This window comes from Sminthopsis crassicaudata, chromosome 1, assembly GCF_048593235.1.
Source record: "Sminthopsis crassicaudata isolate SCR6 chromosome 1, ASM4859323v1, whole genome shotgun sequence".
NCBI lineage: Eukaryota > Metazoa > Chordata > Mammalia > Dasyuromorphia > Dasyuridae > Sminthopsis > Sminthopsis crassicaudata.
In genome coordinates this window covers 2,420,170-2,434,266 of record NC_133617.1, presented here as the reverse complement: position 1 = coordinate 2,434,266, position 14,097 = coordinate 2,420,170, and the positions used below count along the sequence as shown (strand labels likewise).

Sequence of the window (14,097 nt, the reverse complement as noted above, 5' to 3'; positions counted from 1 at the left end):
ACAATAAATGCACCTGGAGACAGAGAGAAAGTATATAATGGTCCCTCATCTTACACCTTTGTCCTTGTCTTGCACATGGACCTGACTAATATCCCACTGTTTCCTCCAGTGTGACCTGGAGATCAGAGCCCGGGCTTCTATACATAGACAGGCTGTGCCTGGTGCTGAAAAGTTCCTCCTCAGTCCCTGACTTAAGCTGCTGACTTGGCTGGAGCAGGAGCAGTCTTTCCATTGCCTCAGAATTAAAACTTTGGTTACTGTCCAGGGAGATGTGGCCCCATATTGTGAGAAGCATTTCTCACCTCGTTTCTTCCCTTGCTGTGTCTCTGCTGCTGCAGCTTCCAGGGTCTGGGCAGGACTGCTATGAGGATCAACCCATGCGTTACATGACTGCAGATGTGGACATTGGCTTCTTCCTCCCCCTACAGTCACCTGAAGTGAGCAATGTAACAGGAGCAGAGCGGTTTCAGAGGCCTCCTGACAAGGCTTGTAGGGATTATAGGTAAGTGTCTCTCTCTGCCTGTGCTCATTTCCACTGCGAGGATGCAAGAAAAGTCCTCATTGCTCAGCATGAGTTGGGGTGCTCTCCCCTCTCCCTGTCTCGTCATGTTTGTATCTTCTTGGCAGCTTTCATTGTGTCTCCTTAACATCAGAGTTGAAGAAAGAAAACCCCTCTCCCCTCCTTTCCCCTTCCCATTTCCTATCAAACAGGTCATCCCCAGGCTGCTCAGTCCTTACCAGGGTCAGTGTTTTTTCTCCCTCCCTTCCAGGTCATCCTGACTTCATGTAAATAGTGAAGGGTTAATGGCCAGAAGCAGCAGAAGTACTTGGGCCGTGCTGTCTTTCTATGCTAGGACAGAGTTCTTGCTGAGTGTCCAGATCCTGAGCAAGGGGAAATCTGCCCCTTTCACAGGAAGGAAAGCTGTGTCTCTTCTCCAGCTTTGCCTACCTGACAAGAGAGCACCCCTTGTTAGGAAGTCATGGGACCCCTTCTTCAGGAAATTTAGGGTTAGGGATAATTCTACTCCTCCCACCTCATTTGTGCATTGGAAACATGAGCTTATGTTACTCCTTCCTGTGGGTAAATAAATTTATCACTGTTTTCTATTCTTTTTGGAAGAAGTAATGTTGTCATAAAAGTCAGTGTGTCCTAGCTTAGGGAATCTCAAAGGTACTGAATAAGTTAGGCGTGATGGAGCCGGAAACTGAGGGATGGGAAATTTGACTTTATTTGGAAAAGACAGAATTGTGCAGGATGGAGCTCTGGCAAGTTCTCAGCCTTGCAAATGGCTTTATGAAATGCCTGTTCCCTCTCAGGGATGTCTGGAGAATTCTGTTTCTCGAGGTAGTGTGAGAGGGGCTTCTTTTCTTTTCTCAAGCTAACTCTTCCTGAACCCGATGAACCCGGGACAGATGGTGTTTATTTACTTTCTGGGATTTTGACAAACATCCTGACCTTTGTGCTGCTTGCATAGCTCTAAGTTTTATGCATTATCACAATCAACTCTCTTTGCAAATCCCTCCTTTCTATAGCAGGATCTCAGTATACAGGCATGCAGCACTCAAATATAACCGTTTGTAAGTCTGTGCTGTGAAAAAAAATTCAGACTCCTCCACCGATTTATGGATCATTTCCCTCTGTTACATCAGAGGAGAAGTTCATTGGCTATTTATTGTATCTTCTGCTTGTTGAAGACAAACCATATGTTTCACTGAATGGTTCCTTGGCAGATAAAAGTTCTTTTCTGAAACTTGTTGTAGTCTTATGTTATTATTTAATCCCTCTGGACTCTTTTTTCATTTGTACTTTTCTTTGTACATATAAATAAAAATGCGCTACAAATCAATATTAATAAATAATAAACATTTCATTGCAGTTGTGTATATTTTTGTCTAAGAAACAAGGCCATTAAATGATATGAATTATTGGTTATCCCTTTAATGCTTTAGTATCCTTGTTTTTGTTCTATTTGTTGTTCAGCATCTAGGAAAAGTGGGAAGTTTGACCTAGAGGGGAAGTGTCCCCACCCATTGGTGAGACATTAAATCACAATCCTGTTCTAAATCAAATGCCCTTTTATGTTTTATGAATTATTTGATTTTTACCTTGAGAACTGCAGCCACAGAGAAGGCAAGGACTCCATATTGTCAACATCCATGATAATTTGATGGAAATTGAATATAAGTGAGTATAATGTCACGCTAACCTTCTCCACCCATTAAAACAAGCCCAAAGTGTCTGAGAGGTACTCACTATTAACAATATTGTACAAGGTTTGGCCAGTTTTTAACCATGGCCTAAAATAATAAAGCTATAGGTTTTTTGCTATTGGGCTCCTGGTTGAAGATCTGGTAGTAAACCAAAATCTTAGAACTGACTTTTCTTCTCAGATCATGAGAGAAAAGAAAAAAGTAAGGAGAGAGAAAAACTAAACCAGAAACTCATTTTATAGGAGATATTAGATAGGACCTGCGGCACATTCTGTTCTCACACTTATTGGAATTTAAGTGAGTAATTTCCTCTTTTTAAAAGCACCTCTTTGCCAAATACTCAGATACCAAAATATCCTCAATTTTCATAGACAATGATGACGTCTATGAAATCTTCCCTTATTTCTTCAGGGAAATATGGTCTTACTGTACAGTGTCCATATATATCAGTGACTCTAACCAATCTAATTACTCTTTTTCCACCTTGCATCACAGTACCTTATTTCTCCCTCCCATTATACTCTAAGGTTTCTAGAAGCAACAAGTATCCATGTCTTCTTGTGGAATCAGTGAATGATGCAAGCAAGCAGAGTTTCATTAGGACATAAAACCAGTAGTCTTCATCATTTAAGAAATTACCAAAAAAAGAATACTGGAACAATGTGTATGGAGAGAGGTTATTTTGAATTCAAATGGAAGGAGCTAAACAGCTATTGCAGTTCTTACTTGTGTCTAAATGTTGGGAAAGTCCCTCTTCTAAAATAAATTCTGTGTGAAGTTTGCATCAATGTTCTATAACATTTACCATTAATTCACCAGATATATTGAAAAAAATTACCAGCAACTCTACATGGCTTCCTTCACTCTGCATGACATTAACAGTGATCCCAATTTGTTGCCCAACATTTCCCTGGGATACCGTGTGTACAACTCCTATTCCAGTGAAGAAAGGACCTTGGAGCACTACCTGTGGTGGCTGTCTGGAACATACCAACCCCTCCCTAATTACAACTGCAGAAAGCCAGGAAAGATTGTGGCTGCCATTGGAGGAGCCACATCAGCTCTCTCTGTTCAGATGGGGACCCTGCTTGACCTCTACCATTTACCCCAGGTGAATGAGATAGAACCTAATACATTCTCTGTTCTTCTGTACAACCTAGGAGTCACAGCAGTAGTGTTGGTGGTAGAAGTAGCAGGAGCAGCAGCAGTAAAATAAAATGCATTTATGTATATCTTTAAAAAATTAAAAATGTTTTACAAACGTATTTCTTTTGATCTTCACAACAAACTCATGATGAAGATATTCTTATAACTTCTATTTACAGTGAAGGTTATTGTGACTAAGAAAAGTTAAATTGTTATCATGCAGCTATGATCAACTGGGATATTAATTAAACTAGGTTTTCTTAGATCAGTTTAACTCTCTAGTGACTGAATAAATTCACTCTCATCATCATCAGGGAAAATGAACAACTCCTGGAACATCAACCATATTGTAAGCTAAGAAGGCATTTAACCTTCAACCCAAGAAAGGATCTGAAAGCAAAACTAGTTCTATTTGCCCATTATACAGATAAGGTCAGTAATGACTGGAGAAGTTAAAGTGTTTACTGTACATTACACACTTCACTGGTGGAAGAGAACTGATTAAATCTTACCATTCTGGACTTTAAGTTAAATGAACTTTCAGTATTTTATACCTCATTCTATGAACTTCATTCTTCATAATCACTTAGTCCCTCACTATTAGTCCAGAATTTATTGAGATGAGAATTATTTATAAAAGGAAACTGAGCATGAGCACTGATGTATAAGGTGCTTGTTTTAGGCAGCACTGGGAAGCTTATCCACAGAGCTGTCCTAAGAACTTCATATTTACATTTACGAATGGACAAGAGTTTGAGAATATTATTCACATTATTAACTTTAATAATGGGCACAGAAGGAGAGCAGAAACATTAGGTGCAAAAAGTGACATTTCAGAAAGCACCTCATCTTTTCCAAACTGAAAAGAGACCTCTCTGAGCACTGTAGTTTAAGCTGGCTGCTTAGTGAACTCTGTCACTGGTCAGTCAAATCAGTGACCGTTTTGTGTATTCAGAAGAAAGAAGAAAATTGGGGATGATTTCATGGAAGAGAAATAATGAAAATTTAGATTGTTTCCTTTAAAGCAAATAGAAGTCAGTATCGAATGTGGAAGTATGGATATGAAAAGGTGAAGGACTGGAAGCCTCTCTCCATTTCTATCCACATTCCTTATTTTAAAGCTCTCCTGACTTAACCTAACATTATTTAACTATTATTTCTTTACGGATACAGATTCAATATTTAAGGCTCTTGGAGAAAAAGCAATCGGGATCTTTGTTGTGTCACTAATATAAATAGTCCTGACCATATACTTAGAGAAGAGTAAAAACAAAACTTTAAGCTCAAAGAGCATAGGAATTAACTCTAGATGTCCTTGTGGAAACATGTCTGAGCTGTCTAAGTGAGGGATTCATGAGAAGCCTTCATCTAGGGCCTTTGTTGCCAGATAATATAACAGCAGGAAGTCTGGTCAAGAGAAGAGTCAATCTGTTCCATTCAGGGATTATTTTTCCTTGATCCTGATAAGAGAGAACATGGCTGGATGTTAGGTTCTTACTAAGTGCTAATGAGATAATAAGATATTAGGTTCTTACTAAGTGCTAATGAGACAATAAGATATTAGGTTCTTACTAAGTGCTAAATCGGTACTTAACAATTCTCTAGTTCTGGCCTTTCCTGGTTGTTTGACTTGTGAATTCCTAAGGAAGAGCTTGTGTGCTTGGGAGGAGCAAGCTCATTGGTTGAAGTGGTTCTTCCCAGAAACCCTTGCATTATCCCACGCCTATTCTCTGGGAGGATAAAAGAGGACAGCACTCCAGAAATAGGAGAAGACTCTGCACTACATCAGGCTTGACAGGGCTCTCTGCAGGAAGGGAAGTCACTTCTCTGGAGGAGAGTTAACGGCAACTGCCTGGAGACAATGGTTCTCTACAGGAAGAAGAATCTGTCTGAGAGATTTGAGTTGACAGCAGATCTCTTTCCAAAGAGCGATCGGCAGCTTCTGGAGACATCAGCATATTACAGCTGGATAAGTTGAATATCTCCTTCACCAAATGGGCAGATTCTTTCCCACTGTGATGTGTGGGTATATATGTGACCCTCAGATCTGAAACACTATTTGTCATAGATGATTTGAGTTTTTATCAGCCCTCTTATGCAATCCATGAATATGTGTATTTGTCAATGAGACAAATATTCTTGCCAAAGATTGTGGTAATGATTATCAAATTTTGGAACAGGCCTTCTGATGTGTCTTAAAGAATAAACAATACATTTCAAGTTGTCTCTGATGATAGTTAATGTGGGCTCATCTGTAGAGAAGGGTAATGTTAGGTACAAAGAGTCATGAATGTCTTACATGGTGTTAAACCATGTTCTCTTTTTCCATAGTTTTCATGTGTATGAGAACTGTAGAGAAGCATTAGACCAATTATGTGTAGTTTAGGACATGTTTCAGCTGTTTTTAATAATCTTAAAATTGTATTTATTTATTTTCTTAAATGTTTACAAGCAATTGTTACTATATCATATTTCATTGCTTTCAATAATAGCATGTCAAAAACAAATTTTAATGTTTTGAGTTCCCGATTCTCTTTCTCTTTCTTCCTTTATGGTGCCCCTACTTAAACTGATAAGCATTCAGACATCAGTTATACATGTACAATCATGAAAAACATTTCCAATTCAGTCATTTTTTAAAAGAGAACTCAACAGAAAGAAATAAAAAACATGAAAAATAGTACAGGATTCAGACAATATCTTTCTCTATTGATGAAATATATGTCTCTTCATTAGTTCCCCTAGAATTTCTTGATTCATCGTATTGATGAGGATTTCTAAATCATTCAGAGTTCCTTATGGTACAATAGTACTATTTCAGTGTAGGAGGCTTTCCAGGTTATGCTCACTACACTTTGCATCTTTGTACCTAGAACTTTCCAAGGATTTTCTTTTGCTTCTCATTTATATCAACCTAACTACATTCCCTAATCATCATACACTGTAGTTAGTATAGCCATTTTACAATTGAAATACAAATGAAATAACATCTCCCCCTTCCTTTTGATTTAGAACATAGGGTGGTCATGACCTTGAAACATATATCCATCAATATGGGAGGCATTACACATAATTACATAAATTACATATTTTTGCTATGGCTAAAGATTGGAAGTCAAATGCACATATTTCAACACATCTGCTTAAAGAATTTAGTTCAAATTAGTCCTTTCTCACTTTTGTAATAATATTGGTATGTAGATTGATCAAAGGTATTGCTGGATGGAAGGATATGAACAGTTTTAAAGCCTTTTGATCATCTTTTCAAATTTTTTCCCAAAATAATTGGAGCAGATTACAATTCCAGCATGTTATGTCCCCAGTTTACAATATCCCTTACAGGATTTTTTATGATTCTCTTTTTCATTATGTTAATCAATCTAATAAGTGGGATGTGGTACTGCATAATTGTTTCAATTTGCACATCTCTAAAAATAGTGACTTAGAATTTTTTCATATGCCTGGAGATAACTTTGTATTTAAGAAATGAAGTCAATCTACAATACACATTGCCCAGTTTGCTGCTGAATTTTACCAGAGACACTTCTTACAAAAATTTTCCACATTTTTTGCTTTCCTTTTATGTTTTGGGGATATTTGTAAATCTGATAGGTGTCTTTTGCTACATCCAACTCGTTTTGAATTGCATTTCTCTAATGTTGAAAAAACATTTTTTTGTTTCCTGTTTGTTTTATTTATAGCAATGATACATGAAGAAGAATGATCTGTCATTATACTTGAAAAGTCATATTCTTGGACATATTTAGTGATTGGGAGGATGTCAGATACTCAGCAACATTGTACTGGGGGTGTCTTTCCTGTATCACTCATTTAGATCTCACTAAACTCCTTTAGGAATCTCAGTTTTCTGATTCCATAAAGCCAGAAATACATATTCAGGGTCTACTGGAAACCAGTTAGATTTTCTTGTTGAAAATACCACAATTATAACCCATAATGACATCTATAGGTGAATATTATTTTATCCCAAATTTAAAAAGTACACAGTTCTGATCATGTGGTTTTCTTTCATTCACCAAAGAAAACCTTGTCTTCAGCCTCAATAATATAGAGCTGGTTTACTCTAGAAATTTGTTCTGGGCCAAAGATCAAATGAAGAAATAATTTATATATTCTGGTTCCTTTGGGAACCTTAAGGAAGATTCCTTGCTTGGATGCCTTCAATAAGTCATTGTATTTTTGAGAGCTCACAGAGACTTAGACTTTCAGAGAGAAATTTTCATTTATGATAAACTTTACAATAAAATCTAAAATTTTCTTCTAACAATAAATAGACCCATTTGACTGTGTATTTTACTTTAGTTCTCTCTGCAGTATCATGCACCTGCTCATCCATATTTTTTTTTCTCATCCAGATTTCTTATGGTCCATTTGATCCCAGTCTTGCTGACAAAGTCCAGTTTCCTTCCCTCTATCAGATGGCCCACAAGTCCTCTTCTCTTCACCGAGGAATTGTCCGCTTATTGGCATATTTTCAATGGAACTGGATAGGTCTGATTGTCTTTGATGATATGAGAGGTGAGGAATTCCTCAAGGAAATGAGAGAGGAAATGAAAAAGAACAGAGTTTGTGTGTCCTTCACAGAGAAGATCCCTCTCAGTGAGAGAAAAAATAAGGAGACCTCTGAGGCCTTCAAGTCCAGGATCCTAATTTCAGAAGTCAAAGTCATTGTCATTCATACTGACACTGACTCATTAACAATTATGGGAAACCCACCAGGATTTTTATTTCCAACCAAGAAGGTGTGGATTGCCACATCTCATTTAGACACTACAACCAGAGCCCTGTACCATTATGGTTTCACTTTCCATGCCACTCTCTTCTTTTCACACTTGACTAGTCCAGTCCCTGGGTTTGAGAGTTTTATCTGGAAGAATAATTCTCCTTTAAGAATGAGGAACAATTTTATTCAGGCACGTATGTCATCCCTTTTGAAATGCTCAGAACAACCAGACATCCCTGAGCAAGATTTATATTTACCAAATGCCTCCCTGAAACATTTACCTTTTTACCCTGTGGACATGACCACATCTGCCTTGAGTTACAACATCTACAATGCTGTATATGCTGTGGCTTGGGCTCTCCATGAAACACTGATGAAAAAATCCGAGAAAATATCCTTGGGAAATGAAGAATCTGTATTGCCTCATCCATGGCAGGTAATACGGAAAGAGGGGCACTTTTTTAGCTATGATTTTTTGAGTATGTATTTTAGCAAGAAGTGGGACATGGAAGACCTTGAAGACTTTTCAATTTCTAAAACTATTCTGATTGTATACTCCTCAAAGATTTTATTGGGTTCCAATATTTATCAAATAGCATATAAAGTTACAATGAAATTTCCTTCCTAGAGTCTTAGAGTTGTAAATAATCTTAGGTTTCATATTTCCTATTCATCTCTGGACTTCTTTTATCAGAAATATTTGAAGGCCCTTTATTTCATTAGGAACCCAATTTTTGTTCCTGAAGGACTGAACTTAGGATTTCCAGGCAGGTGATTTTTACTTGTAAGCCAGAAGGCTGTTCTATGCACTCTGATCTTTCCATTAAGAAGGTGAGGATTCTTTTTTCATCCTCAATGTGGCTCCAATATATAGATGTGTTTCTTTCTGCATCCTTGTACTATTTTCTCCTTCACCTTGGAGGTCTAGAATTGGGCTATAGTATCCCTGGTGAGGTCCTTTGGGGATCTTTTTCAGTAGATGATCTGTAGTTTCTTTCATATTCTATTTGCCCTTCATATTTTGGAAAGCAGGAGAAATTTACTTGATACTTTCTTGAAAGATAGAATCCATGTTCTTTTTGATTGTAGAACTCGTATAGTCTCATAATGATAAATGATCTCCCTTCTTTCTGTTTTCCAGGACAGCATTTTCCATTGTGATACTGCATACTGTTTTCATTCTTTTTCCTTTTGGTTTTGTCTTTAATTTCTGAAAACATCATTACCTTCTACCTTCTTAGTTCTATTTTTAAGGAAATATTCTCCTCAATGAACCTCTATATTTCCTGTTCAATTTGTTGAATTCTGATTTTTAAGGCGTTTTTCTCTTCTAAGTTTTTTTCTGACTGCTTTTACATCTCTCTCATTTTTATTAATACTTTTTTCTCTACTTCTCTGACTCCATTTTGAAAATTCATTTAGAACTCTTCTGTGGCTTTAGACCAATTCTTACTTTCTTTGAGGACTTTGGATATAGGAGCTTTAACTTTAATTTTTTCTTAGTATAGATTTTTCATCTTCCTGTTCATCACATTAATTTTCAAGGAACAGGATAATTTTTGGTTGTTTGCCAATTTTCCCAGCCTATTCTTTGACTTTACCTGTGCATTAGAGTAGTGTCCTGTTTCCAGGGTAAAGGGACCAATGTCCCAAGCTTCAGGAATTTTGTGCAGTTATTTTCAGGGATTCTTCTAGGGAGCTGGACGTTTTATGGCTCCTAAGGTTGTCTGATCTTGGAAGAAATCTCTTTATTAATGTCTTGGCCTCTATTCTGTTCTGTGAATCTTGTATGATAATTGTCTTCCTAACTCTCAAACTGTGAGCCAGGAAGATGTGCTCCATCTGCGTACTGGCAAAACAACTGAGTCCTGTCCCTTGGCTTTAAAAGAGACCCCTGTAATACCCTTCCCACAAGGTCTTTACCCCTCTTAACATCTGTGGTACAAGAACTGCTTCATTGGCTACCACTCCTGCAGCCTCTTCAGGTGTTCTTTATTCAGTGGCTAAGGTATTGAGCTCCTGGTTGTCTTTGAATGTCACACAAATGGTTTGATAGTCTATCCTGGAGATGGCAGAAAACCACTGGAGATAATCAAGGATGGGAGTGTCTGGGTCTGGCCTGCACTTCAGAACAATCCCTTCCCAGGCAGGATGGAAGGTAGAAGAGTAGAGGTTTAGTCAGAGGCAACCAGCAGGAGGATATTGCAATAATCCAGGTGTGAAGTCATGAAGATGTTCCAGTAGCAGAGAACAAGAGGGGAATATATTAGAGAGATTTTGCAAGCAGACCTTGGCAATACATTATATATAGGGGGCGAGGATTTGAGTGTGAAACTGAAACTACAAACCTGGGAGATGCAGGCAACCCTGCAGGTGTCAGAGGGTAATTTCTGTGACCCACAATAAACCCAGATTTGACCCCACCTAAAAATAAGAGCACAAGACTCCATAAATTCTCATGCTCAATTGCCTTTCCCTGAGGTGTCTCTCACTGATGAGCATTTCTCTTCTCTTTCAGCTGCACTCCTACCTGAAAAACACCAAATTTAAGAACATTGTTGGTGAGCAGGTGTTTGTGGATGATAATCGACGTACAGAGGCCCAGTATGCCATTATGAACTATGTATACTTTGATTATGAAAATGATCATCTTCTGTACGTGGGGGATTTTATCCCAGAAGCTCAGCCCGGTCAAGATTTTTTAATTTGTGCAAATGTCATAGTGTGGAACCTGTGGAGTTCAAAGGTCAGAGACATTATTGTTAATTTATGCTGCTAAACAGGAAGAAACCTTGACTTATGTGGTGTACTCTCCATTATTGACAGGCGCAGCTGGGTGGGAAAATGGCTAGAATGTAAGACCTGGTTCTCTTTCACTTGTCATAAGTTCATGCATGTGTCCCCTGTTTTCTCTGTAGCAATCCTCTTCAACATTTCTTACAGCACTATAATACTTTATTATATTTATGCACATCTACATAAGTATCTTGTTAAACACACTGAGAAATTTAGTTGCATATATATATACATATATGTAAAGTTATATCTATGTATTCACACAGATATCTATAAATATAATATGTACTTCAACAAATCTTCAATTTATGGATACCATTTCATATTCCCATTTTCTGCCATTTTAAAAGCAGGCATAAATATATTTTAATTTGTATTTTTTTCAACTTATCTAGCAAAGAAGGAAAAAAAACCTTTAACTTTACACAGCACAACATAGAGATTCAATATATCCCCATGACTTTCCATTACATATTGCTTACTTATTTCCTAAAAGATGTATCTGTGTATCTATCTTTCTATCTATCTATCTATCTATCTATCTATCTATCTATCTATCTATCTATTTGTGTGTGTGTGTGTGTGCGTGCAAAACAAAAGTATCCATGTTCTATCTCTCTTTGCAGGTAAATTGTTTATAATTGCTTTTGTCCTTTGTAATTGATTTTAGAAGGGATAGCACACAAAATGTCTTAGACTTCAAAAGTTTTATTAGAAAACCATTGCTGTTACTTTGCACAATATTTCTTAGTTCAAATCAATTTATTTTTTATTATTTCATGCAAAATTTTCCCTCTTTTTCTAAAATCAACCAGGTCACCATGTCTAATAGCACACCACTATTCTCTCACTATTTTATACACCAAATCTTGTTTAGTCACAGTGGATAGAAGACCTACACTGGAGCCAGGGGGACCTGAGTTTACATCCAGTTTGAGACACTGAACACTGCTTAGATGTTTGACTCTAAGCAAGTCACTTAATCCCAATTCATGCACACACACACACACACACACACACACACACACACACACACACACACACTCACACAAACTCACGCATACATTCACTCACAACCAAATAAGACCAAACTCTCTTAGAATTATCTTTTATCATCTCATTGTTGAAATGAACCAAGTCCATCAGAGCTGATCATCATATAATCTTACTACTCTGTAAAATGTTGTCAGGGTTCTGTCCATTTCACTGGGCCTCAGTTTTTTTTAATTTAATTTTTATTTTATTTTATAATTATAACTTTTTTTTGACAGTACATATGCATGGGTAATTTTTTACAACATTATCCCTTGCACTTACTTCTATTCAGATTTTTTCCCTTCCTCCTCCAACCCCCTCCCCCAGATGGCAGGCAGTCTTATACATGTTAATTATATTACAGTATATTCTAGATACAATATATGTGTGTAGAACCAAATTTCTTGTTGCACAGGAAGAATTGGATTCAGAAGGTAAAAATAACAGTTTACACTCATTTCCCAGTGTTCCTTTTCTGGATGTAGCTGATTCTGTCCATCATTAATCAAATGGAATTGGATTAGCTCTTCTCCATTTTGAAGAAATCCACTTCCATCAGCATACATCCTCGTACAATATCATTGTTGAAGTGTATAATGATCTTCTGGTTCTGCTCATTTCACTCAGCATCAGTTGATGTAAGTCTCTCCAAGCCTCTCTGTATTTCTCCTGTTGGTCATTTCTTACAGAACAATAATATTCCATAACATTCATATACCATAATTTACCCAACCATTCTCCAATTGATGGACATCCATTCATCTTCCAGCTTCTACCCACTATAAAAAGGGCTGCACTGGGCCTCAGTTTAATTCAGTTTTTCTAGGTTTTTCTGAAATCCTTTCTTACAGAACAATAATATTCCAGTAGATTCCTATGCTATAAGTTATTTACCCCTTCCCAACCTGATGGGAATTGACTCAATTTCCAGTTCCTTGTCCATATAAAAAGAGTTGCTCGAAACCTTTTTTCATATATGTGTTCTTTGCCCTCTTTTATGATCTCTTTGAGATAGACACTCAGTAGAGACACTGATGGATAAGAGGATATGCACATTTTCTTAATCCTTTGAACATCATTGCTCTCAAGAATGATTGAGTCATTCCAGAACTCCACCAATAATAATTAACATCCAAGTTTTTCCATATCTCTTCCAACATTAATTATGATCTTTTCCTGTCATCTTACTCAATCAGAGAAAGTTTCCATTATTTGGATTGTCATAGTCAATATTGATTTAGAGCAGTAGTCTTCAAACTTTTTAAATAGGGGACCAGTTCATTTTCCCTCAGACTGTTGGGGGGCTGGACTATAGTAAAAACCAAAGCTCAGACTCTGTATCTGCCACTCAGCCCATTTGCCATAACCAGGCCGGCCCCACAAACCTAGTCAGTGGGCTTCTTCTGGCCCACGGGCCGTAGTTTGAGAACTCCTGATTTAGAGCATGTTTTCATATGATGAAAAATGGCTTCAATTTCTTCATCTGAAAATAGTTGGTTCATTCTTTTGACCATTTATCAATTGGGGAATGGCTTATATTTTTATAAAATTGACTTGTATACATACATAATATGTACATATACATATGTGTACATACATATATAAATCTATGTATTTATGTATTTGAGAAATGAGACCTTCAAAAGAGAGAGTGCAGTAAAAAAAAATTCCCCAATCTTACTGGTTCTATTCAAATCTTGGCTATCCTGGGGGGTTTTTTTGTGCAGAATGTTTTCCATCTGATTTACTCAAAATTATCTGTTTTGCATTTTTAATGTTCTCCATTTCTTCTTTGGTCATAAATTCCTCCCTTCTCCAAATATCCAAGGATAGACCAACCTTTATTCCCATAATTTGCTTATAGTATCACCATTTATGTCTAAATCATGAATAATTTTTTTATCTTAATATAATACTTTAGATATTGGTTAGTGTCTAGTTTCTGTTGTATTATATTCCAGGTTTCCCAGCACTTTTAGTCAATGAGTGAATTCTTCTTTGCAATTTTTGAAACACTAGATTAATATAATTGTTGACAATTCTGTACCTAACTTATTCCAATGATCTACTGTGTTTTTTGCCAATACCAAATACCTTTGAAAGGTACTGTTATAATGGTTTTATTTCTACAAGTTCTAGACCTTATTTGTTTGCATTTTTATTAT

At 36.9% G+C, this 14,097-nt stretch overlaps 1 protein-coding gene across 1 annotated transcript in view; it reads left to right on the top strand.

Annotated features, from left to right (window-relative positions):
- Positions 1 to 377: 377 nt before the first annotated feature.
- The window catches only part of LOC141558323 (vomeronasal type-2 receptor 26-like), a 32,196-nt gene continuing 18,476 nt past the window's right edge, over positions 378 to 14,097 (top strand). Inside the window, exons 1-3 of the mRNA XM_074295757.1 lie at positions 378 to 502; positions 3,031 to 3,322; positions 10,620 to 10,791. Coding sequence (XP_074151858.1) covers positions 378 to 502; positions 3,031 to 3,322; positions 10,620 to 10,791 — 589 coding nt within the window. The remainder of the gene's footprint in view (positions 503 to 3,030; positions 3,323 to 10,619; positions 10,792 to 14,097) is intronic.